The sequence below is a fragment of the Halichoeres trimaculatus genome, unplaced genomic scaffold (assembly GCF_033239565.1).
Source record: "Halichoeres trimaculatus isolate MK-OKI-2021-1 unplaced genomic scaffold, fHalTri1.1 fHalTri1_scaffold_8, whole genome shotgun sequence".
Classification (NCBI taxonomy): Eukaryota; Metazoa; Chordata; class Actinopteri; order Labriformes; family Labridae; genus Halichoeres; species Halichoeres trimaculatus.
The window spans coordinates 36,120,917-36,145,006 of record NW_027437186.1 but is presented as its reverse complement, the minus strand read 5'-3'; the positions used below and the strand labels follow the sequence as shown (position 1 = coordinate 36,145,006).

General features: G+C 41.7%; 1 protein-coding gene across 9 annotated transcripts in view; it reads left to right on the top strand.

The window, feature by feature from the left end:
• Positions 1-978: 978 nt before the first annotated feature.
• The window catches only part of tacc2 (transforming, acidic coiled-coil containing protein 2), a 67,871-nt gene continuing 44,759 nt past the window's right edge, over positions 979-24,090 (top strand). For 8 of the 9 annotated variants that reach the window (XM_074675754.1, XM_074675753.1, XM_074675759.1 and 5 more), the window contains exons 1-3: positions 979-4,559; positions 10,371-11,420; positions 22,224-22,523. In XM_074675754.1, coding sequence (XP_074531855.1) covers positions 994-4,559; positions 10,371-11,420; positions 22,224-22,523 — 4,916 coding nt within the window. In that variant the 5' untranslated portion in view covers positions 979-993. The remainder of the gene's footprint in view (positions 4,560-10,370; positions 11,421-22,223; positions 22,524-24,090) is intronic. The other variant, XM_074675760.1, reaches the window with a different exon arrangement.

Below are 24,090 nucleotides of genomic sequence, written 5' to 3'. Positions count from 1 at the left end.
TATCATTGTGAAAATTCAGGAGAAAATTGAGAGAAATGAAAAATTGGCAGGTTTGAGCATCACTTTCTGCTGTGTAGGCGTCGTGCATACAGCTGTGTGTGTGGTGTGTGTGTCTAAGCATGAGTGTGTGCTCTGCTAAAACCAGCATGGAATGACCAGCTGTCCTGTTGCCAGCTCACTCTCCTAACTCTGTCACCCAACCCTCGTCGCAGGCCTCATGACAGCGACCTACTTCCCTCAGACGCCCGGCCTTCACCTTGGCCTCCCGCCACACCCCGACCCCTGACCCCGCCCCTGTCTGCGCTCCTCGACCAGGAGCTGCGAGAAGCTTTACAGGAATGTGAGGAACAAATGGCCTCACTGGGGAGAGATAAACCCCCGAAGCCTGCAAACACCACGCCTGGCGAAGGGAAGCAAACTGGAGAAGCGATGGTTAACAAACCCAGTGAGTCACCGTCACTCCCGGGACATAGCAACGCAGGCCACGGCAACAAGAGCACAAACGGAAACAGTGAGGCTGCAAACAGGCGCAAGGATACAGTCGTGTTTAGCTTCAGAGATTATATTCTGGGAACGGAGAGAAGTGACAAAGCAGGAGGGCCGGAGAGAGAAAAAACAACAACACCGAGTCTGGGTGAATGTTCAGGGATTAAAAGAGGAGAGGAGCAGAAGGAAACACCTACGCATGCACAATTAGAAACAGCAACTGATTCATTTACAGAGGCACAAAAAGACGGGCAGAAACAAGTCGAATCTTTAGATCTAAAAACTACGATGAGGGAAAAATGCACTGATGGAAAAACAGAAATAAATGATAGGAAGAAAGAAAATGAGGCTCAGGAAGAAGGATCCGGAAAGGTTATGATTACAGAGAGCAGGGATAAAGATGCATTAGCAGAGGCGCAGTCAGAGATACAGGAGGCAAAAACAGAGAAAGGGACTGAGAAAAAGTCAAAGAAGAAAGACAAAAAGAAGCAAAGAAAAAAGAAAAAGATGGAGAGGAACAATGAGAGTGAAAGCGCAGAGAAACAACCACAGGCGGACGATGAGGCTGTGATTTACGAGGAACAGCCTGATAATGGGTTCGACTACAAGCAACAGCTGAGTCCCAGGGGAGAGCTCGACTCCAGCTCTCCGCTTTCATCCTCTCATACCCAGCTGGATCGAGTTACCGACCCGGCCTGTTCACCTGCACCGCACCACAGGCCTCATCAGTCAGAAAACCACAAACATGAAACCTCATGTGGCACGAATCACCGCCCTGCAACCGGAGAGGCCGTCGATAACCAACGCACATGCATGACAAACGTCCAAACTGCTGATGAGCGATCAGACGCTGCAGTTTCACTCACGCAGGAGAAACAGAGCCCACTCTCCAGCAGCAGGACTTGTGTGGGAGCGAGCGGCGTGCAGAGTGCCCTTGAAGAGGCTTTAGTGGTGGTAGCTGCGTTGCCACTGACAACACCCACGATGCCAGAAGTGATAGAAAGCGAGGGAGAGGGAGGAAGCGTGAGGCGTGATTCAGTGGAGAGAGTGGATGCTGGAGGAGGCGCAGAGAGTGAGGAAGCAAACGGGGAGAGCGGTCTGGGAGTCTTGGACCGGCTTCCCCAGCGCTCGTTAATCTGCTCTGAGGAAAAATGCTCACTTGCATCCTCTGCCAAAGAGGGACAGGAAAGCTGTAGCAGCAAAATGCCACAAAACTCAGCAGAGACCGGAGCGAAGGGACTGACGGCGACGAGCGTTCGCAGTGCAGAGATCTCCCCGGCTGAAGAGGGAGACAGAGAGAAGGAGCCACATCGCTCAGGAGCTTGTATCAATACTTCTCCCTTTGGGCTGCTCACTGCTCCTGGTTTTCTGGATCACGCTGCTGCAGGAGTGGAGGGAGGAGGAGGAGGAGGAGAGGAGGAGGAAGGAGGGCTGAATAAAGAGCACAGTTCATCCGGCCAGCCAGGAGGCTTTGCTTGTGGGGAGTCATCAGCTGAGACCGAGACGTGTCCGCCCACCAATGTTGCCGAGTCACAGCTGAAATCACAGAGCTGGAGGGAGCCGGCTGCTTCCATCTCTGAGAGCATCTGCACCGAACGGGACCGCGTCTCTCCCTCCTGCCAGGATCAGCGTGGCGCAGCACTTTCCCCGGCTCAGCCTGAGGGGAGCTCCAGCAACACAAACACCGGGGGACGACACCAGCTCACACAGGAGCTGGTTTTGGAAGGAGCTCTTGCTTTAGGACACATTTGCACCGAGACAAACTCCAGCCAAGTTCCCCCTTCACCGCAGCCTTCTTCACCACAAACCTCAGCCAAGCAAGACGAGAGCAGCGATCAACAGGTACAGCCTGAGAGTCGCCAAACAGAAGGTGCAACCAAAGTTCAGCCCCAGACTCAGAGCGTTTGTGTCAGCTCTGCTGCGTCTGGAGGAGGAGGAGGCGTCCTCGCATGTGGCAGCAAGGGACGCAACGTCAGAGTTCACTTTGAGGACACCGTGAAGGAGGAAAGCAGGATCATGGAGTTTGCGTCCTTACCTCCCGTGACCGTGCACGAGAGTTTGCACCATCCTGTCGTCGAGGCCAGCTTCATCTTCCCGGACTTCCTCGGCTTGAAGAAACCAGAAATCCTCACCAAGGACGACAACACGGAGAAAGAAGTCGTCTTTGAGAAGCAGGGCGTGGACGCTAAAGATGCTAAAGAGAGCGCTCAGTCAGAAAATAACGTCTCCTGTCCTGTTGAGGAAAGTTTTGACCTTTCACGAACAACAGAGGAAGCTGATCGTCCGGCTGATGAGCAGGTGTCGGGAAAGGTGACGGAAACAGAGAAGGATGTTTTGAATCAGCGTGAATCGAAGGAGACAGAGACAGAGACGGAAAAGACTCAGATTCAGCTTCAGGAGTCGTCTTTAATGAGTCATTCTGCGAAAGAGCCACCTCCCATGCATGATGTCCCCTCCCAGCCTGAAACCGTGACCTCGACCTGCACAGCCCCAGCAAAACCAGATCCAACCCTTCCTCAAACGGATCAAACGAACGCCTTTGACTCTGGTGAATCCGTGAGATCAGAAGCAGCCGCCGCCTCTGACGAGCAAAGCGTCAGTAATCCCGCTTTTGTGCTGCGGCCTCCTGGCCCCATGTTGAGTCACTTTGAGATCATTAGAGACGGCGATATCTCTCCTCCTGAGCCGACGGAGAGCAGCGATGGCACTGAAGTCTCTGGAGACGGCGACAAGGACGGGAAACTGGCACGAAAGACTCCGGCGCTGGATAACATCAGAGTCGATGGGGTTCATCCGAAAAAAACATCTGATAATGTAATTTCTCCAGACTCCCCTGGCATCAAACCTGTGATTCCTGAATCATCCATTAAGGATGATCTTATTAATGTCAGCTGCCCACTCAGCTCCAGTGAAGAAATTATACCCAGCAAAGAGAAACAAAACGTGGGGAGTGAGACCTTTATTCTGCGCGAAAAGGAAGAGACAACAAAGGATAATCAGAAGGAAACAGGAGACGGCGGTGAGACGCACACAGGAAGGAAGGGAACAACACCACAGCAGAGCGACGAGGCAGATAAAGAGTCCGTGGAGGAAAGAGGAGACCTGCAAGACGCTGAATCACCAATAACGCAGACAACTCCTGAGACCCGCTGCGATGGGGCGCAAGATTCAGGTGCAGGATTTGGCGAGCAGAAGGATCTGGCGTCCAAACACCCGACAGAAAAAGAGGCTAACACTGAGGCAGCGGGAAGCAGGGATGGCTCGACAGGTGATGGCAGCGAAAAGCGAGTGATGGATTCAGCAGGTGACCGGGTCAATGTGGCGTCTCACCTTCCTGGAGGTGTAACCGAGAGAAACATAGAGGTAGAAAGAATAGATGAGACTGAAAGCGCGTTTCTGGGCGGGAAAGGTCAGCAGGAAAGCCGTCTATCAACCGCCTGTCAGAAAGCGCCGGAGAACACTGCTGTGTCTGTTGAGCCTTCATCACAAGGACACGAGACTTCACCTTTCCAAATTCCTGTTTCATCAAAGGTCAGCGCGGATAGTCGACTGACAGAAGCGACTCTGCAAACAGAAAACAGAGCTGCCCAGAAAGGGAAAAGCCTCAGCGCTGAAAGCGAGGAGTGTAACGTCAAAGATACAGAGTGTGGGCCTCTTGAGCCGCTGAGCTCTGGTGTAACCCCCGACACAGAAAGCAGCACAGTAGCAGAAAGAGCCATAAAAGGCCCTGATGTGGAGGAGATCGCACAGGAAGATAAAGCAGCTTTGGAAAATGAGAAAGCTAGCACCCAGGGGACGCAGCAAAGTGGGAGAAAAGCAATAAACAAAGAAGCAACAAAGAAACAGGAGGTCGTAAAAGTGACCAAAGGAGCTGACGTTAAAGACTCAGCTGAGATGTCACAGATCAGGGACAGTGTCTGTAGCTCTGAGGGGGGTTTTGGTCTTCCTGAGACACCACCCAAAGCAGCCCTCGTTTCAGAGACGGCCTCCTCTGGAACGGACTGGATACGAGCTCTGAAAGAAGCTGCAGCCAGTTCTCAGAGTAAACAAGAAAACAAAGAGGAGACGTCAAGGTAAACACCAGCGCATGTGTGTGTTTGACATGAACAAATCAGAGAAAGGCCTCAAAGGTGGAGTCATGGTTGGCTCCAGGCAACACACCCAGTTTTGGCCTTTTACACTCACACACACACATCCCAGTTTTCATGAAAAACTTTAAAAAATATAAGAGACCTTAAGTAGCCAATAGCAGTGTTTAAATTTGTCATGTGACCCTCTGGCGGTCAGGCTGAATCCCTGTTTCGCAGACTTTCTCGCCTCAAAATTGTTCAATAACTTTTTTTTTATCAGGCCTTTGTCAATCTAGAAAAAATATGTTCATATTAGACAATTAAAGCTTAATTTCTTTTTTTTTTCAACATTCTTTTTTATTGAATTTTTGGCACAAGGTGAGCAAAAATTTACCATGCAATTTACCAACATGCATATAACTTATTTACTTATTTGCTAATTAATTAAAGGAAACACCTTAACAGTTTTTACCTGGAAAAATTTGGTGTCATTTTTAGGCCTGGACCACAGGAATATGGATATACTCCTAAACGCACATTTTTGGCCTTTCAACCACACAAACACGGCGTTTTCACCCACATAAACAGTAGGGCTGCTACTAACGATTATTTATATAGTCAACTAATCTATCAATAATTTTTTCGATTAGTCGATTAATCTCGATTATTTCGTGTTTCAACTTAATTTGGCCTTTAAAATGTGCAGACCTTTATAATTCAACCTGTGTGTTGCATTTTCACTGCATTTATCCAGAGTTAGGTTCTCTCCTCTGATTGGTCAGCCCTGTGTCATGTTTGTTTGTTTATCTTTATTTCATTCATGATGACATAAAAAAATATGAGTAGCCGACTATACAAAAAAATCTCAAAATGAATGAAGCAGGTGACAGGGAAATGAAGTTGTACGCAGTGTTGGACAGACCGCTTATTAGTGACTTTGGGCTTGTTTTTTAATGTTTATCTGTTTATTTGGGCTTGCTTTGCCCTCTGTATGATCCCGCCTGACTCTCTCCCAGCTCTCCATGACAACACGTTTGGTTTCGTTTCTCTACATGCGCTATTTCGCTCATGCGCACTCCGCCCCTCCTCCTCCCCGCTGAGTGTTACCAGTGCAGTGTGAGCTTGAGAGTGAGAGCTCCATCAGATAAATGTCCTCTCTTTAAAAAAGTTAGGGGAGTTTTGACACTAGTTTGTGGCTCAGATCCTGAAAATCTGTCTGTAACAGAGAGTGAAGGAGACTCTCTAAATCACGTTATCAGACGCTAAACTCCGGGAGCTGTCAGGCTGTCCAAGTCGGAGATGCAGAGACTCCGTCAGCGCACAGCGCTCTCTGGGAGTGGAGATTTTTCCTCATCAATATTCCTCACGTATGAACTTTGTGATCTTTTCCCATAAAAGTATCCAATTACACAGCACCTCATGCTGTGAACTGAAGTTATGAATGAGTATTACCCCCTGGTATTTGATTTCACCATGTGACAACGACAATGAAAACAATAATACGACGCGTCAACTATTAAAATTTGCGTAGATGAATTTTTATCATTGACGTAGTCGATTATGTCGACTAATCGTGGCAGCCCTAATAAACAGAGATAAAAAAGTGAAGAAATAAGAAAAATATCCGGTTGAGAGGATCTGTGTAGCGTTCTTCTTCTATGGTTTTCATATTTTGCCAACCTGCCACCTACAGGCCAGGCATGGCATTGCAGGCTTCAGAGACGATAGTTTTCAGTTTTGCCTCTTCGTATGGACAGAGATATTTCTGTGGTGTGGGCAGAATTTTTTTTAAACAAGGACAAAGATATCGGGTCAAAAAAAATAACCATATACATGTGATCCAGGCCCCAGTAAAGATCAGACTCACCCTGTAGGCCCCGGTCCAATAAAGCGAACTTTGTGATCCTTCTTCACAGAGCACAGGCTCATATCCTCTACAATGAAAAGTCTGTCTCCTGAAAGCAAAGAAGTGAAGCCTTTGGTTTAATAGATCATGCAAAGTTGGATAAAATGTGATTAGACTTCTTGACCCATTCATTTCAATGGGACGTTCCTCAATGGTACAGTGTTGCCTGCAGGAAACGCTCAGCCTAAAGTCTTATAAAAAGAGTTGTTTGTAAATTAGTTAAGGTCTTTCAAGTATTATCCATGAGTTTTTGAAAAAAATGTGTTGAAGTATAAATAAAAAACTCTTTTTTCATGACTGACCATTATGGTACAGTGTTGCCTCTAGAGGTGTCAAGTAACCAAGTAAAAACAGCAGCTTTTTACTTCTACTTCCTACAGTTTAGCCAAATTTCTGAACTTTCTACTCCACATGTTTTAAAAACAGCGGCTCCGCCTTTCCTCATTCAAAAAGACACACACCAAAAAAAGTAAAACTCTTATCTTAAAATCACTGACATCACGTCATCTGGAAAGAGTCACTTTGATTGTGGATGGTTGAAGCGTTAGTTACAGAAGTCTAGACAGGAGGTGACAAGGCTATAGACAAGAATGGAGGTGCTGTGAGAAGTGAGGAAAGGGATGGAGTTGGTTGATATTACGAAGGTGGAAGTAAGGAACAGGGTGATGTTATTTATGTGAGATTGAAAAGAGAGTGTGCTGTCGAGGATGACACCTAGACCCTTAACCTAAGGGGAGGTAAAGACAGAGGAGCTATGGATTGTGAGAGAAGGTGTCAACTTTTGAAAGTGTGGATTTAGTGCTGATTAAAAAGAGTTTAAATTTATCACATTTTAAAGGAAATTTGAGGTGAACCAGTGTTTTATTTCAGTGAGGCAGGAGGTGAGAGAGGGGGTGGGAGTGGGAAATAGGGAATACACGAAAAGTAGAGCTGGGAGTCATCCACATAGCAGTGGAAAGAAATATTGAATTTGCAGAAAATATGACCAAGGGGGAGGAGGTAAGTGATGAAGAGGAGGGGCCCCAGGACGGAGCCCTGGGGAACACCTGTAGTTACTAAAGAGGGATCAGATAAGAAGGACTGAAGCTGTTTGAACTGGGTGTGGCCTTTGAGATAGGACTGGAACCAGCAGTATGTAGCAAAGTATGAAGATGTCTATGGCAAAGACTCAGGAGGGGGATGAACTGTATAAACTATCGGCCCCTGTGGCACAGCCTCAGCTTTTGACCTTAATGGCATTTTTACCCCTTTAATTACTTTTATTTTAATACTTTAAGTAGTTTTGAAACCAGTATTTTTACACTTCTAGAAAAGTCTTCTAAAACCCTAGTATCTATACTTCTACTTGAGTAATAAATGTGAAAAACTTATGACACCTCTGGTTGCCTCAAAGTAACAAACCTCAAAGAAATTAGTCTTTTTTTTGTTGTTGAAAATTTCTTTAGATTATGTTTATTTTATCTATTTTAAGACAAAAAACACCCCAAAGATTATTTTTCTAGCTGGCATCACTACCATGGAGGTTTAAAAAGTCCGTGTTTTTCCATCAGTTGTTTGAAGTCGACACAGCACCTGGTGTCTGAGGCCAGATGGAGAACCATCACAGACTCTGAGCCATGAAAGCTCCGGATGAAGTTTGGAGACAACGTTCTCCTGCCTGTTAAAAACTCTGTCCTAAAAATAAAACAGAAAAAAAAGTTTTGTCAGATGGATATTTTCACCACATCCCCCTGCCAGCAGAGAGAGTTTTCCATTTGCTGGATAATATTTTAACCCTGAAGTGTCCGTGTTCCTGCTCATGTGATGCTAAAATCAGCTGTTCTGGTTTAAGAGTCTTGCGTCAAGTCTTAACTGTCCATCAGAGGGACTTTCATCCCTTTATCTGCCAATTCTTTGAGCAGTGCTGTTACTTTTCTACTTTTCACACTTAAATCATTTTCTTTCTTTGCTTTTCTGTTGTAAGGAATAATTTTTACTCTTATCCCTCATTCACTCATCATGTTAGTTTACACTGTGTGATTTTATGTTTTTCGTATTTCCTACATTATCTTTTTAATGAATATAAATCTTAATATACCAGTGACCTGAGCAGCTGAAGAATACAGATTTTAATATGTTAGCAACAGGAAGCAAAGGGATTTATCAAACTGTTGGTGATGTGAAGTGGTAAAAGTATTCAGAAAAATACACTTTAAAGTCTCTGTGAGGAGTTTCTACACTGGGAAAAAACGGAAATCTTAGCAAGTGTTTTCTTCTTATTTTAAGTTGAAAATGTCTTTTTAGACGTAATATGAGCCACATATCACCTGACCAGTCCAGGAAAAATGTCTTATTTCAAGTTGTTTAAAGACAAAAATAAGGTCTGAATTGATTGTAACAAGTAAAAAAAATCTGCCAATGGAACAAGAGAAATTTACAACAAAATTTGCTTTAAACTCGAATAATGTCTTCATACAACATTTCTTTTGTTCCATTAGCAGATTTTTTGTTATCATTATTATTTATTATATTGCATTATTATATATAATTTATTTTTTTAACTTTTAATATAATTATTTTATTATTATTATATATAATTTATTTTATTTAATTTTTATTATCATTATTTTATTATTTTTATTATTATTATATATATTTTTTTATTTTATTTTTATCATTATTTATATATATATATATATATATATATATATATATATATATATATATATATAATTCTAATATTATTGTTTTATTTTTTTATTATTATTTTTTTATTATTTTATGTTTATCAATATTTTATTTATTATAATCATTTAATAAATATTTATGTTTTTTATTTATCATTTTTTTCCAGTGTACATGATCTTGAAAAAGTCTCCTTTCTAGATATCTGCCTGATTGTAATCAGCACTTCAAAATGAGATCATTAGCACCAGCAAAGGTTTTTTCTTAATGCTACTTCTTAGCTCCCTGATCAGATTGAGCAGGACTGGATTAATTTATGGCATGGCTAACGCCGGCTGACATCTGAGCACTGGGCTGCCGATAGCACTACATATAGCCTGCTACTACATCATTCAAACTGTAGCGCTACGTAACTGTACTGATAAATACCTTACCTAGACGCGTTGTATCCAGTCAATGTCTAATTAATTCCAAAACAAACACACACCTCGCTATTTTTTTGTTATGACGTAAACGTACGTAAAACCCCAGCCAGAAGGTGCCGCTGCAGTCCAATTAGAACAGCTCCTCCTTGTAGCATCTGTAATGACTTGTAACTGTGTGCAAAAAAGTTTCACTTAATTATTTTTTTAGGTCTTATAAAGTTTTAGTTTGGATTTTAAAGAGCGTAGAGGAACTCTGATTTATCATATGCTCCTTAGCCATACACATATCACATATGTTTCTGTGATGGTTTGAGTCACTGGTCAGAGGTCACTGTGAGAGGAACTTATATTTTCATACTTTAGTTTATAAATCATTTTCTTCATGGTTGTCATTTGAGTATGTCTGCAGTTTTTTTCCTCTCTGCTCTTTAGTCTGAGCAGATTGAGGGTTTGTTTGTAACACAGAGCTGTCAGACAGTGAATATGAATGAGGAGGTAAACACAGAGCTGCACTTTGTGTGGACTCCAGCTCAGTCAGATGACTGCGTGTGTTTGAGTCTAAAGGAAGAAATGCAGCTCTTTATATTCAGAGGGTGACATCAGCTGTGACATCGTCCCTGCTCTCCAGGGCAAGAATGAACCTTTTCTCGCGCTCCTCGACACAATGAAACAACTACACAAACACACAGAAACACACACACACACTCCTCCAGGGACACAAGCCCCCCCTGATGAGGACAAACACACACATTTGTCATTTGTCAGTCAATCCTGTGGTAAACTCTTCTCACCCCCTCTTCTCGTATGTTGCTTTTCCAGACCTCTCCCATCCCTGGACTCTCCTCAGCAAGAGTTTCTCACTCCAACGGAGGACGGAGATGCTCCTCTGAGGCAGGAGGTGAAAGAAGAAGAGAGGGCGACTGAGACCTCACCCCCAGGTCGGTTGAAGAAGCCGGTGGATCTTCCTGAACCTTTAAAGAAGACCACAGATCTGCCAGAGCCGAGACCGAGCACAAAAGAAACGTCCTCTGGAGTGACAAAGACGGTAGAGCTCAAAGAACTGGTCAAGGAAGACGAAGAGTCCAGAGAAGAGTTTCAGAGCACAAAGGTAGAGCCTCCAAGAGAGGAAGTGAAGCTCGAACCAGCTGAGAAAGAAGAGTCTCAAGAAATCTTCAAAGTAGACGTAAGGACAGAACAACCAATAAAGAGAGAAGAGCCTCAAGAGTTTCCAGAGCCAAGGCCGAGCACAAAAGAAACTTTCCCTGGTGTATCGACGACGGTAGAGTTCAAAGACCCAATCAAGAAAGACGAAGAGTCCAGAGAAGAGTTTCAGAGCACAAAGATAGAGCCTACAAGAGAGGAAGTAAAGCTCGAACCAGCTGAGAAAGAAGAGTCTCAAGAAATTTCTCAGGTTGAAGCAAAGACAGAACCAGTCGAGAGAGAAGAGCCTCAAGAGTTTCCAGAGCCAAAGCAGAGCACAAAAGACGAGCTCCCAGACGACGCAAAAACAGTAGAGCCCTCAACTGAGACGAAAGAGGAGCCTAAAGAGGAGCTTTCAGATCTAACTCAGGGCACTAAGGTTGATCTCTCAGAGGAGACGAAGACATCAGAGCCTCAAGTCGAGCTCCAAGAGCCGGAGAGGGACCAGGAACCATTCCCAGAAACGGCACAGGAGTTCCTCAAAGCAACAGAAAGCACAGAAGAGTTCCCAGATCCAACAAAGAATGAAGAACCAGAACCAGTAAAGACCTCAACAGAGATTCTTGAACAGGAACCACATCAGATCAGTGAGGAGACAGAGGAGCCTGCAGAGACCTCACCTGAGGAGTCCACCTGGAAAGTCCCAGCTGAGGAGCTTGAGTACAGCGGGTGAGTGTTTCTTCTTCAGATCCTGGTTTTAAGGCTTCGGTTGTGTTTGAATGTTTAAAGGAACCAGTGAAACTAAAGAAATACCTGGTTCGAATAAACCTCCAAGTCATATTTTCCCTTGAGACTGCCAAGAGACAGTCTTCCTCAGTCTGGATCAAACTGATCATGTCTCTGTGAGCCTCTATTGTCCGAAATCTCACAGAGATCAACAAGTTAACAGGTAGACTGGTCGTTTTGTGGTTAACTAGGTTTCCAAAAACAAACCAGACGCCTCAGTTATTGTTTGAATCTGGTAGTTTCTCCAAACGTTCCTCTTCCAGTCCACTGCAGCTGACTTATTTGCAGAAAGGAGGAATCTCAGCGGGCTGTGAGCTTTGCCCGTCACACTTTAAAGATGGATTTCCACAGAGGAGAGTCGGCTCGGTGGCTTTGTTTGGTTTTCGGACACCTCCACGGCGTCTGGGCGGTTGCTGCTGTCTGCGGTGGTTTCACAGTGTGTAACTGGGTGAATGAGGAGGAGTCTCATAGATTTGTAGCAGTAATTGCGCTGAAACTTCTGACTAAGTTAGATACACACACACTGAAGGAGAGTTTCACTCAGCTGGTCCTCTGAGAGGGCAGGCCGTGTTTGTTTAAGCATTTCAGCAGCTTTAGCTGGACTCACACTTTACCTGAGGTGTCAGAGTAAACAGTCCCTCCAAGAAGCCCAAGGAGGGTAAAATTGGTTTCCATTTTTTGTGGATTATATCTAAAAGTTAAGCTTCTAAAACGTAAAAAAAAGTATAAAAATAAACCTCAAAAGGATCCTTCTGCAAGCTTCTTTACAGTCTAACAAAATCTCATCTTTCTTTAAAGAATCTCAAACCAAACAAACTTTTTAATTAAAAGAAGTCATAAGCTGACAGTGTAAGCTTTAACACTGTCTTCCCTACAAAGATCAGTTATCCCCTCTTGTCTTTTTTTCTCCATAACCTTTCAACAAAGCTTTTGACATTTGTAACTTTATGTCAAACACTGATGGAAATGGGAATCCTTTCTGAGCTTCTCGTTAGGTTGAAATTGGTCTAGAAGGCAGCGTTCAGTTCTAGCTAAAAACTAAAAACTTTATGATCAGCCTCGTTAGCCAAAATGTAATTAAATTTTTATTATAAAGTCTGAAATGTCATAACTGGTCAATGATTTTACAAAATTGATAGATAATTTATTTATACCTAGGGAAATTTAAGGCATACAGTAGCGCTTTCAAGACAAACATGAAATGAAATATAGTTACAAATTAGCCCTGAGGACTGATTCCCCCCTTCCACATGCCTATTTATGGATAGAAAAATAGATTAATAAAATACATTGAAAGTTCATAGCTCATGCAAAATAAGAATAAGATTGTCAATCAGTTTCAAAACACGGACCTTTAAACAACTAAGGGAAAAACTGTTGAGGAAAAAAACCTGTCAATTAAGACAAAAACCTATTAACAGGGAAAAAATCTGTTATGAATTTATTGAAAGTAGATAGTGTAAGATTTTTGAACACACAAAGTGCAAAAATTAGAGGTGCTACTTAAATTTCATATATTGTGCGGTAATGTATGGTAGGGATATAGGATACTGGATTTTTTGCCGATATTTAACAACTCATTTAGCCAATGACGGTATTTTTTCTGCGCACATAGCTGCAGAGATCACCAACTGTCTTCTGTGTTGGAAGTAGCATATTGCATTATGGTGCATACTCTTACCGCATTTAATAATAATAATAATAATAATGCATTTTATTTAAAACCGCCTTTCAGGACACTCAAGGACGCTGAACAAGATTGAAAACAACCACAATAAAATCAACAGTAAAAATAACATCAACAATAATGACGACAATATATATATGTTATATTCATTTCTTGTGCAGAACCAGAAAAATATAAACTTTAAACTGTATATTTATTTGTGACAATTGCTTTAAAAACAAAAAAAAATTCAGAAAGAGAAATCCTACCTGAAAGCTGGAGGACGCTCTTCTTGGTAAATCATAACAATACCAACAACCAGGGAAAATTTGGCCAATTTCATAATTTACAGTCAGTAAACACAACCTCTGTTTACAGGAAACATGTGAGAAGTGCAACTGTACAGCAATTAAACCTAAATTGAACAAAATAATTTACTTTGGTAAATACTAAATGTGCCTAAATGAGTCAGATACATGTACCGTACAGACTGCTGCTTAAGTTTGACTTAAAACAGGAGCTAAATATGGGACTGCTCAATCTGAACTGTGCAAACAAAACCACAAAAAGTTAAGAAAAATATCTCCGGCTTCAGCCCAGTATTAATCGGTTTTTTATATTGGTAGAATTTGGTGTGTTGACATCAGGTATTTTCTTTTGAAGCCAATATCGGACGATTTCGATAACGTGCCAAAAATATTGTGTATCCCTAATGTCGAGTTTTGCAAGATGCAAGATAAATATATAAGCTTGTAGAGTGCAGATTCATGAAGTTTCTACTATTTTTGATGATAAAGTGTTGGTGGTTTGCATGCATCAAGATTTTCGATTGAGCGTCAGAGTTTTTTTGGTGTTATTTGTCTTTTTACCTCCACCAAGGAGGTTATGTTTTTAGGGGAGTTTGTCTGTTTGTCTGTGAACAACATAACTCAAAAAGTTACAAACGGATCTTGATGAAATTTTCAGGAAATGTTCAAAATGGGATAAGGAGGACGTGATTAAATTTTGGAGGTGATCTGGCTCACTGTCTGGATCCAGGACTTTTTTAAAGGATTCTTAATCATTGTGATATAGGGCTGTTTTCACCACATGTGTATATAACTCCACCATAAATGTTGGATTGCTTTGCAAAACAATACAAGACAAGGTCACCATAATTTCTGACAGATGTTAAAGTATGATCCAGATCCTGGCAACATTCACCAAATTGTAGCAGACAGTCTGCTGACAGGGAGTATAACATTAAAGTAGGACTGAAGTGTTGGTGACATTCACAATATGCTTGGTGGAGGTCTGCGCTCTCTGAGTGATTTTCTAGTTAGTTGTTAAATCATTGTACCTCATTGCTCCTCTCTCAGCTGTATCTTTTGTCAGCGTCCTCTCTTATCTCCTGTATTTGTCACTCTCTCCTGCCGTTCGTTGCCTGCCAGAAGCCACCCCACATGCCTCAGCAGCACTTGCTGCCTGTCAGTCACAGCACATGTGCCATCACCGCTGCTGGGACGTAAAAGTTTGTCAGAGTCTGAAGGGAGGAGGAGTGACAGTCGTTCCTCCACCACAGGTTTTTATCTATAGATTAACTTACAGTTGAGTACAGGGCAGAATGAGCTGCATGGAAGTGTGTGTGTGAGTGTGTGTGAGTGTGTTTTTCTCCCCGCCCCCCCAGAGGCCGTCCTAGCTGTCAGTCCCTCTCCGTCTGTGCGGCTTTGTGAACTGAAGCCTGTAGTGGGAGGAATTTGTGCCGGCGCTCAGCCCCGCTGAAGTCATCTGTGTGGAGCAGACAGAGTGGAACAAAAGCCAGAGTTCAGGGAAACACTCGAGCATGTGCTGCGGCGTGAGTGAGCGTGTGTGAGAGTCCGTCAGAGTCACACACGGAGCGGAGAGGGACGGGAAAGTTAACCGCTGCGTGTTTTGGAGACGTGAATCCCAGCAGTCAGAGGAGTTAAACCTGAAGCCGTCTGATGGATTCCTTCTGGGCTTGAATCTGGGTGAGTTGACGAGAAGTAGCTGCCCTATTTCTTTAACCAGAGTAGGTGTTTAAATCCCTCCAGGTGGAAGCGGCAGATGGTCAGTAGGTAAATGGTGCTAATTACGCTTTGCCTCTGCTGACCTCATCAGACGGGGGGAGAGGAAACGAGAGGAGAGTTGGCAGAAAAAGAAGGAGCAAAGTTGCGAAATGAATGAACATGTACTAAAAAAATGTTACAGGTTGGAGCACGTCGTCCCCTCCTTCCTGATGAGGAGGCAGCATGATTGAAGGTTGGCAGGAGTCTCTGTAGTGGTTGGACTTAGGGTTAACTACTGTTTGTGAGCTGTTTGTGAGTTTTTTTTTTTTTTAGAGGAACAATCACTGAAACAACAAAAGCATCAGCGTGAATATCAACTGTTTGTATGTTGTCAAGTTTAGTGCGTGACACTCTCAGCTGTGAGTGATTAACTGCACGGCCTTTCATCGAGTGATTACAGAAAGCAGGATGAACAAGAAATAAACAAACCAGGGACAATTTATCAAAGACTAAAACACTGGGACACTCTCTGTGATGCCACACATTGGTCTTTGAGGATGAGTGGCGACCGTATTAAGACTGCTGACTCAACCTAACTTCCTGTTGACCTAATGAAGCAAAGAGGGGGGGTTTAGGAAGACCTTCAGCCTCCTGAGTGACATACTCTGCGTCTGCCTGTCAGTCAAAGTGTGCTCTGCCTCAGTATGCAAAACCTGCAGCTGCTGCATCGTCGAAATAAATGACTTGTGCAAAAAGTTGTCACTGCTAAGAGTGTGCAAAGAGACAAGGCTTTTTATCTAAAGCTAACTTAAGATAGAAACTATTGACTGCTTTCAGTGTCAGCGTATGGAGAAAGATGTGAGGCCAAAGCCTTTCTTGCGCTTGAAGTATGAAAACTGCTCCCCCTGGTGGCTGGCTGCATTAAAGGTCAAAAAATCCATCTCCCCAGTCATTCCGGATGAGCTGTGGTCAAATTTTAAAAAATTAGTACACCTGGTAGAAATGTGTCTCACATCTGATTGAGTTTCTTCATAGCAACAGTCTCTTTGAGGTCTTTCAGTCTGGGTTCAGAGCCCACCACAGCACTGAGACTGCGCTGCTGAAAGTAACCAACGATCTACTTTTGGCTTCGGACTGTGGTCGTCTTTCTGTGCTCGTCTTGCTTGAGCTTAGTGCCACTTTTGACACTATTGATCATCACATTCTTCTACGGAAATTAGAGAGTCTTCTTGGTATCTCAGGAACCGCTTTAGCTTGGCTTTGATTGTATCTTTCAAATCGACATCAGATTGATTTTTGTGGTGATTTGAAGTGATTATTTGGCAGCCTTGTATTCACTTCCTCTTTTTTTTGAAAAGTTTCATTTTCATTAGTTAGAGGTTAAAAATGTGGTTTTATACCCCGTTTAACATTGATTGACAGCTACCGTTCTTATGTAGTTTTTTACGTGGATTGTAAAAAATGTCAGAAGGTGGAGCTAAGAAGTGATTAGACTCTCGAAGGAAAAAAATAATTATTTTTGTTGCCCAGCTCCACTCAGATCCTCTCTGAATCCCTCACAGTCTCTACTGCGCAGACTCTGGCTGCCAATGGTGTCACCTGTGACGGGGGAATTTGGGCTTAAAAACACGCTGTCCACTCTATATACAGGCTATGGACGTAGCTACATTTGATATGACGTCGACTTTGAGCTTCCTTTCTACCAGCTACAGGGCGCCCGTCAGTCACATGAGCTGACTCAGAAAGAAAATTCACCTCCGTACAATGTGATAGCAAAATTAGTGTTTCAGACCTGAGCTGTTTTTGAACCAGGCTGTAAATATGTTTTTGATGCTGTCGAAGTCAGTTCTTTACGACTCAAGCCGATCCTTGATGAACAGCAACTTTTAGCATAGGTTACATTGTGCTAAACCGGATGTTTCCACTCGTTTAATAAACATAACCCGAGGCTGTAATATGATCAATTTAGCTGGGCTCTAATTAGGGATGGGTACCAAATTAGGTACTTTTAAAGGTACTGACTGAGCTCTGCCTGTAGTAGGGGTGGGTAAAAATATTGATGAATCGATGCATCGAAATATTGCCTAGCCGCACAAAGCCAGATCCTTCAGCTTTAAAGTCTGACGTTATGGTTGTTTTATTGCTCCTAAAGGTGAGGTGATAGAGCACATATGTTCGCATAAGGCATGAAAATCGATAATCCAAGCGTTTTAATCGACATTGAATCAAATAGATATCGAATCGAATCAGAACCTAAAGATTCAAAATCATATCCAAAGTTCTTAGCAATACCCAGCCCTAGTCTGTAGCACCAAGAGCCGATTTGCATTAAATCCAACGGTACCATGTTTAGGTACCTAAACGTATCCTTGTGACTGACAGAGTGGAAGAGTAGGAGATTTTCCATGCTGGACATGAACGCAGCATTGCAAGGTTATATATTGAAGAATAAATATGTTAAACTGAAAAACTTTGAGATCTTATTATCAAACAATTAATGTTTGAACACCCACAGAAGTACCGAAAACTGGTACCATCGAGTACCGATACCAATTGCCAGGTACCAGGTATCAGTGAAAGGTACCCATCCCTAACTCTAATCTGATTTATTTGAAGAATTTATAAACAAGGACTCAATGTTTTCGATCTAACTCCATGTGAATATAAAAATTGGCAAAGAGCTGGAGCGGAGGTAGACATCTTTACCACCAACACCTGTCGATTAACTCATCCTTACCCACAACAGAGCAACTTCATGTTTAACCCCTATCATTTGTCCTGTCTTAGACAATGTGTCATGAAATAATCAGCTCCCAAACACTGAATAAGAAAAGATTAGAGAAGATTGTTTCATTAGCTTCAGAAGCCAGCCCTTCACACCTCCACACTGACGTTTTATTTGCAGCTCAGAAAACACACGTAGATATGAATAAACAGATCCGATATGTACCTACAGAAGTCCCATGTGTGCTATCATGCTTCCCTTTAAGTCACCACCATGTAACGTGATGCAGACGCATCATTGCAGAGGAACATAAACACATTTACTGTGAGCACAGCCTGTAGTTTCCTCCTGACTGATTCTTTACAGCATCGAAATGAAAAATCTGTTTTCTAAATGTCAAACATCTTTTAGAAACACTGCGCGCTCGCCTTGAACCTGTCGTGTAGTTTCTTTCTCATCCGAGTGAAAAGAAAGCAGGATGTACTATATCCCACATTGTACTGTAAATAGACTGGTTGCCATGGTGACGTAGGTCCGTATGACTTTGCTGGCGTAAGTGGAGTGAATAATCCCACGTCTGTTATCCATTCAACTATACTCAACTGCCTTTGAATAATAACTCCTCTCCTCTCGATGTGTTTCTACGTGGGCAGTGTTTGTGATCCATGCAGTGTGTTCTGTCCTGGATGTGTGTGTGTGTGTGTTTTATATAGTGTGAGGTAGCTGCTGGCTCCTTTAAAAACCCCATCTCTGCGTCCCGTCAGCTGCGTTAGTTTATTTCTCTCTGTTTATCATCAAACACTCGGCCTGGACTCTGCGTCGCTCACGTCCAGCTGTTTCCCGTAGATTACACCCAAATGTGCAGACTTGGCTTAAATTCTTCACAGACAAAGTCACCTCTGTTTATTTAAGTCTCAGGCATGAAAATGGAGGAATTAAAATCCACTGTTATCTGGACTTTGATGGAAAATGAAAGTACCCTCGGCCTGGACTGGAGTGTAAAAATCTGCTGATGAGGTGCCGTTCAGCAACGCCCTGCACGCTGCTGAAAAACCGACCATAAAAACTGTCCTGGACCACCTCCAGGTGTTAATGCCAACAGTTAAAGTACACTGACGGCTCTATGTGTGTTTCTGCGCTCAGATTAAGTTGTTGCATTCACACACTTCATATTAGAAGAATTCAGGAAACTCCAGCTGTGGACCTGAGTGTGTCAGTCCACGTTAAATCCACATTAACGCTCCTGAATGCTCCACACTGCTCCACTCTGCAGGTTAATCCCATTTCCTCCAAATTGGCTCCTCTTTAATGGCCTGATTGACTCTTTTTCTATCAGCTCAGAGCTGTTTGTGCCCATCTTTGGAGGCAGCACGACGATCCCTCAGCCCTGTGTTGTGACTTTCTATTTCCAGGCAGCATGTGCTGAGCCGGCCACAGATGCAGACGTATGTATAGCTTTGGCCTTGCTGAGGATTTGTAAAGCAACCAAATAAAAATTCATGTGTTGAGTTGTCCGGATGTTTACGCTTTTAGGTTCTTTGTTTAGAAAAGCCTTCTTTCTTTCTAGGGCTAAATGATTTATCATGATATCTTCAGCATTATTCACTAAACACAAGCAATAAATCATTCTGTATTATGATGAAATAAGATAAATTGATGCATGAATTGATATAGGTAACATATCTCTATGTCTATTACAATCACAGAAGAATACTGACTGATTTAACTACAAGCCTTATAGATGTGTTATATGATTATCATTAATGACTTTAAATTAAATCAGAGAAAGGAACAAAGAGCTGCAGAACTCTCAAATCTCTCTTCTTTGACTCTCACACTAAATAAAGAACAGGAATGTAAATAAGACCAAATCTCCGCTCAAAAAAAAAAAAAAAAAAAAAAAAAAAAAATATATATATATATATATATATATATATATATGTATATATATATATATATATATATATATATATATATATATATATATATATATATATATATATATACACACACACACACACACACACACACATATATATATATATATATATATATATATATATATATATATATATATATACATGTGTTTAATGGGCATAGAAAATAAAAAAATAAAGAAAAAACAGCAAAGATGAAAGAAAGAAGCCTATCACCCACCCCACCCAGAAACAGGGAAAAAAAACAAACAAAAAAAAAAACTAAGTAACAAATAAAGCAAGTCTATTGCAATAGTAACATGTTAAATCATGTTGAAATCTTGACTTAAGCAGTTTCTACTTGAAAAAAAAAATGAAGTAATAATTAAAAAAAAAAAAAAAACCTACAGCACTTACTTGCAGCAAACACATATAAAATTATTCTTTGCAATGAAGAAAGTTGAGCATAGGGTCCTGAATCTTCCCTGTCTTCATTGTGGAGCCTCAGGCTCTCAAGATGCAGAATGTTCACCATTTCTCCCAGTCACAGATCAAAGGTGGGCACTGAGTCCATCCTCCGCACTCTTTTCTAGAGATGGGTACCTTTCACATTTAAAAACGATATGGTACCAATGCCTTGTACCTGGCAATTGGTACCTGTACTCAACGGTACTGGTACTTTGTACTTTTTTGTGAAAAATATTAATTTATTTAATGATAAAGTATATGTTTTTTAAAATTTAAGATTTTTATTCTTCAATATTTAAACTTGCAATGCTGTGTTCATGTTCAGCATGGAAAATCTCCTTCTCTTCCACTCCTTCACAGTCACAAGGATGTGTTTAGGTACCTAAACGTGGGACCATTTGATATAACATGAATTGGCTCTTGGTACTACAGACAGAGTTCAGTCAGTTCCTTTAAAAGTACCTAATGTGGTACTCATCACTTTTGATTTTACATGAGTCAGTACTCAGTTCTTCTGGCAGAATTCGGTCAGTACCTATAAAAGTACCTAATTTGGTACCCATCGCTACCCTTTCATGGTATGTTTTGCTGATACCGATACCTTTCTCTGATTAATCCCGTACTCCATTGGGTGATTTCGTTGTAAATTATGAATCATATTTGTTGTATTAAAGTGAGCCCTGTTGGTACATCCTCGAAGAACACTTACTTTACAAATGTTGGCAGACGCTGATTTACTATCATTGCTTTCCAAAGAGAAGTCGTCCTGCACAGCGGACAGGTTTGCAACGTGGTTTGATTTACAGCAGTCGTAAAGCATGATGGTGCTGAAAACATCTGAAAACTGGATTGATCCCAGTCATGCTACATATCCTCCATAGGGGGCGCTGATACTGTATCGGATTGGGACATCCCCAGTCAACATGAAGAATGCACTCTTTTATAAAAGAAACACTAACGTAAATATGAAAATTAAATGTATTAAAATCTGACTAATCTCTCGTCAGCAACAAAACCCAAACTAACGTACAGAAATATAAATAAGAACAAAGTGTTGTTTGCACTTTTTAATTAAAAAAGAAAAAGAAACGCTGTGAAATTTTACTAAACTCCAGTCGTCAGAGTAACAGACCACACAGACAAAAGGGAACAAGAAAAACAAGAACTTAAGACTTTTTTTGTTTCTTGCAGCCTTTGCGATTTGTAAATTGCGTTTTATTACATTGGGATGTCAGTTTCAGCTGGATTACTTGTTCAGATGTACTTCTTCCTCTGGAATGAAAAGCATCAGGAGAGTGTTGGATGTAAACTCTGAGTTTCTACGCCCTGAAGAAAAGCACACTCCCTCATTAAATGTTATTAAGCTGACTTTCCTCGTGCTGGAGGAGTGTTTGGAAAGTTCAGCTCAGACAGCCGGCCTGATGCTGAAACTTTCTGAATAAACTCCAGCGGACCGGGATCCTGTGAGGCTCTGTCCTGCTGAAGAGGCTGCTGGGTATTTTTAGTGCATAACAGGAGGCATGCCCCGAGCGGGGAGCAGCTGCACGGGTGTCCGTGGCGTTGCCTGTCAGATTAGAGAGCTCCCACTCCTGATAAGAAGGGTCTGGATCAGGGCCAAATCCACTCCACCAGGTGGCCTGTGATGACAGAGCCAGACGCCCTGAGACGGACGGACAGGCGTCTTCACCGCAGAGGACGAGAGGAGCACGCGAGGGAAACATGGACTGTGACATGAGAGAGGTTTCTGTTTCAGTTTGGTGTGTTTTAAACGACGACGCGTTCTTAGGATGGTGGGAGTGAGCTTCCTGTTTTTTAAGTCGCTGTTAGGTCTAGGTGAGGGCGCTGAGCAGGGCGCTCCGACTTTCTCTGCGTTTGGGTGAGTTTCTGTCACAGTGGGTTCCTGAGTGGCTGGAGATCTTCTTCCTGACTGTGTGTTGATGTTTGTCGATGCTTGTCTCCCCGCAGGCCCTCCCTCGCTGAGCAGGCAGAGAGGGGTGACCGTGCCCCTGCCTCCCCCCCACCTCCAACCTCCGACTCCAGCTTCCTGCCCGCCCTCCCACCTCACCTCCCCATCAGCACAGAGTTCCCCACTCCTCCTCCCACTCCCCCAGAGAGGCACGCGCTCGAGAATCTACCAACCCCACCTGCATCCCCCACTTCACCTCCTCCTCCTTCACCTCCTGCTCCTGCCTCCCCTCCTCTACCGTCTGCTAACCAGTGTGAGGACCACCTCCCTGCCTCTGCACCCTGCATCCCCCCTCTAAGGTATGAACATGAAGAACTTCTTTGTTGTTGAAATGTGACACACATCTTTCATTCTTCTTCTTCTTCTCTGCTTTTTGAAACGGTACAGCAGATTTGTCTGGTACTGGCTCTAGTCTCCTTAGCCTCCGTGATGAAAACTGGTCATGTCCTTATCCTTTCAACCCCAGATCAGCCAAATTAGGGCATTAAATGGACATCTGGCACACTGACACACCTTTAGATGTTGATTCACAGAGCTCTAGTAAACACGGAGTCTGTCTCCTTATTTCACCTCTAAAGCATGGTTCAGGGAAATATTTTTGTTCTCTTTTTAAGAGTTAATCTAGAAGCTATTTCAGGAGGCTAAAGGGAGCAGACAAAGCCACAGAAAAGTCACCCATTGGTTTGTGTTACTCTGGAAATCCTGGTGATCTCTGTCATGGGATTGCGGAACAAGAAGAGACCACACTTGAAGCACATGGTGGATGTGTATTTTAAAATCATTTGAGTTCGTGCTCTTCAAAAAGTTCAGACTAAATCAGCAGTTTGTCCCAAATGTGTCAACATATGTACACAAATTCACATATTCTTTCAAAATTTCAGAAAATTAATTAAATTTCTTTTTAATTCTTTTTTTTGTTTGACATTTCAAAATTATTTTTAAAAATTTACAATTTTGTGACATTTCAGATATTTTGCTGAATTTGAAATGTTCATTTTTTTATTTTTGCAAATTTAATTTTTTTTTTATTGATGCAAATTTTTTACAATTTGGAAATTTTTGATATTTTCTCCAATTTTTAAAAGCTCAAAATTGTTTTGAAAATTTGGACAAAATTTTAGAAATATTTAAAAAAATATATAAAGGAAGAAATAAATTTTGAAATTTTCATTTCAAAACTTCAAAAAATGTTTGCAAATTTTGGACATTTTAATTTTTTTTAATTCTGTGTCATTTAGAAAAAATTTCCAAAGTTTCAAAAGTTCATTTTTTTTATTTTTTGCAAATTTTTGAAAGTTCAAAAATTTTTTGAAATTTTTACAAACTTTTAGAAATCTACAGAGTTAATCAAAAAAAATGTTTTTTGACTTTTTTTATTTCAAAATTTTAATAAAAAGTTTGCAAATTTTTGACACTTTAAAATTATCTACAATTTTATTCCATTTTGAAAAATTTTGCAAAGTTTTTAAAGTTCAAATTGTTGAAAGTTTTCCGTAATTTGAAAGTTCAAGTTTTTTGAAAGTTTTGCTAATTTTTAAAGTTTCTGTTTATTTTGAATATTTTGCAGACTTTTATGAAATATCTGCAACTTTATTGTAACCAAAAACTGTGACATCACATGTACAGTTTCATACATGTTTAATTTTTTTTTTTAATAATTATTTTCTAGATGTTATTCTGAAAATACAGTCGATTTTGTGGCTCCATAGTGACTTTAATCAAGGTCAGCTGAGGCAAAATGGCTTCTGTGAAAGTAAAGGTTGCAGTCCTCTGTCCTGGTCTCTTCATGATATGGACATCACTACAGATAGACTGATTTTTTTTTTTTCAGGGCCAATACCAATACAGATAATCGGTGGTCAAGGA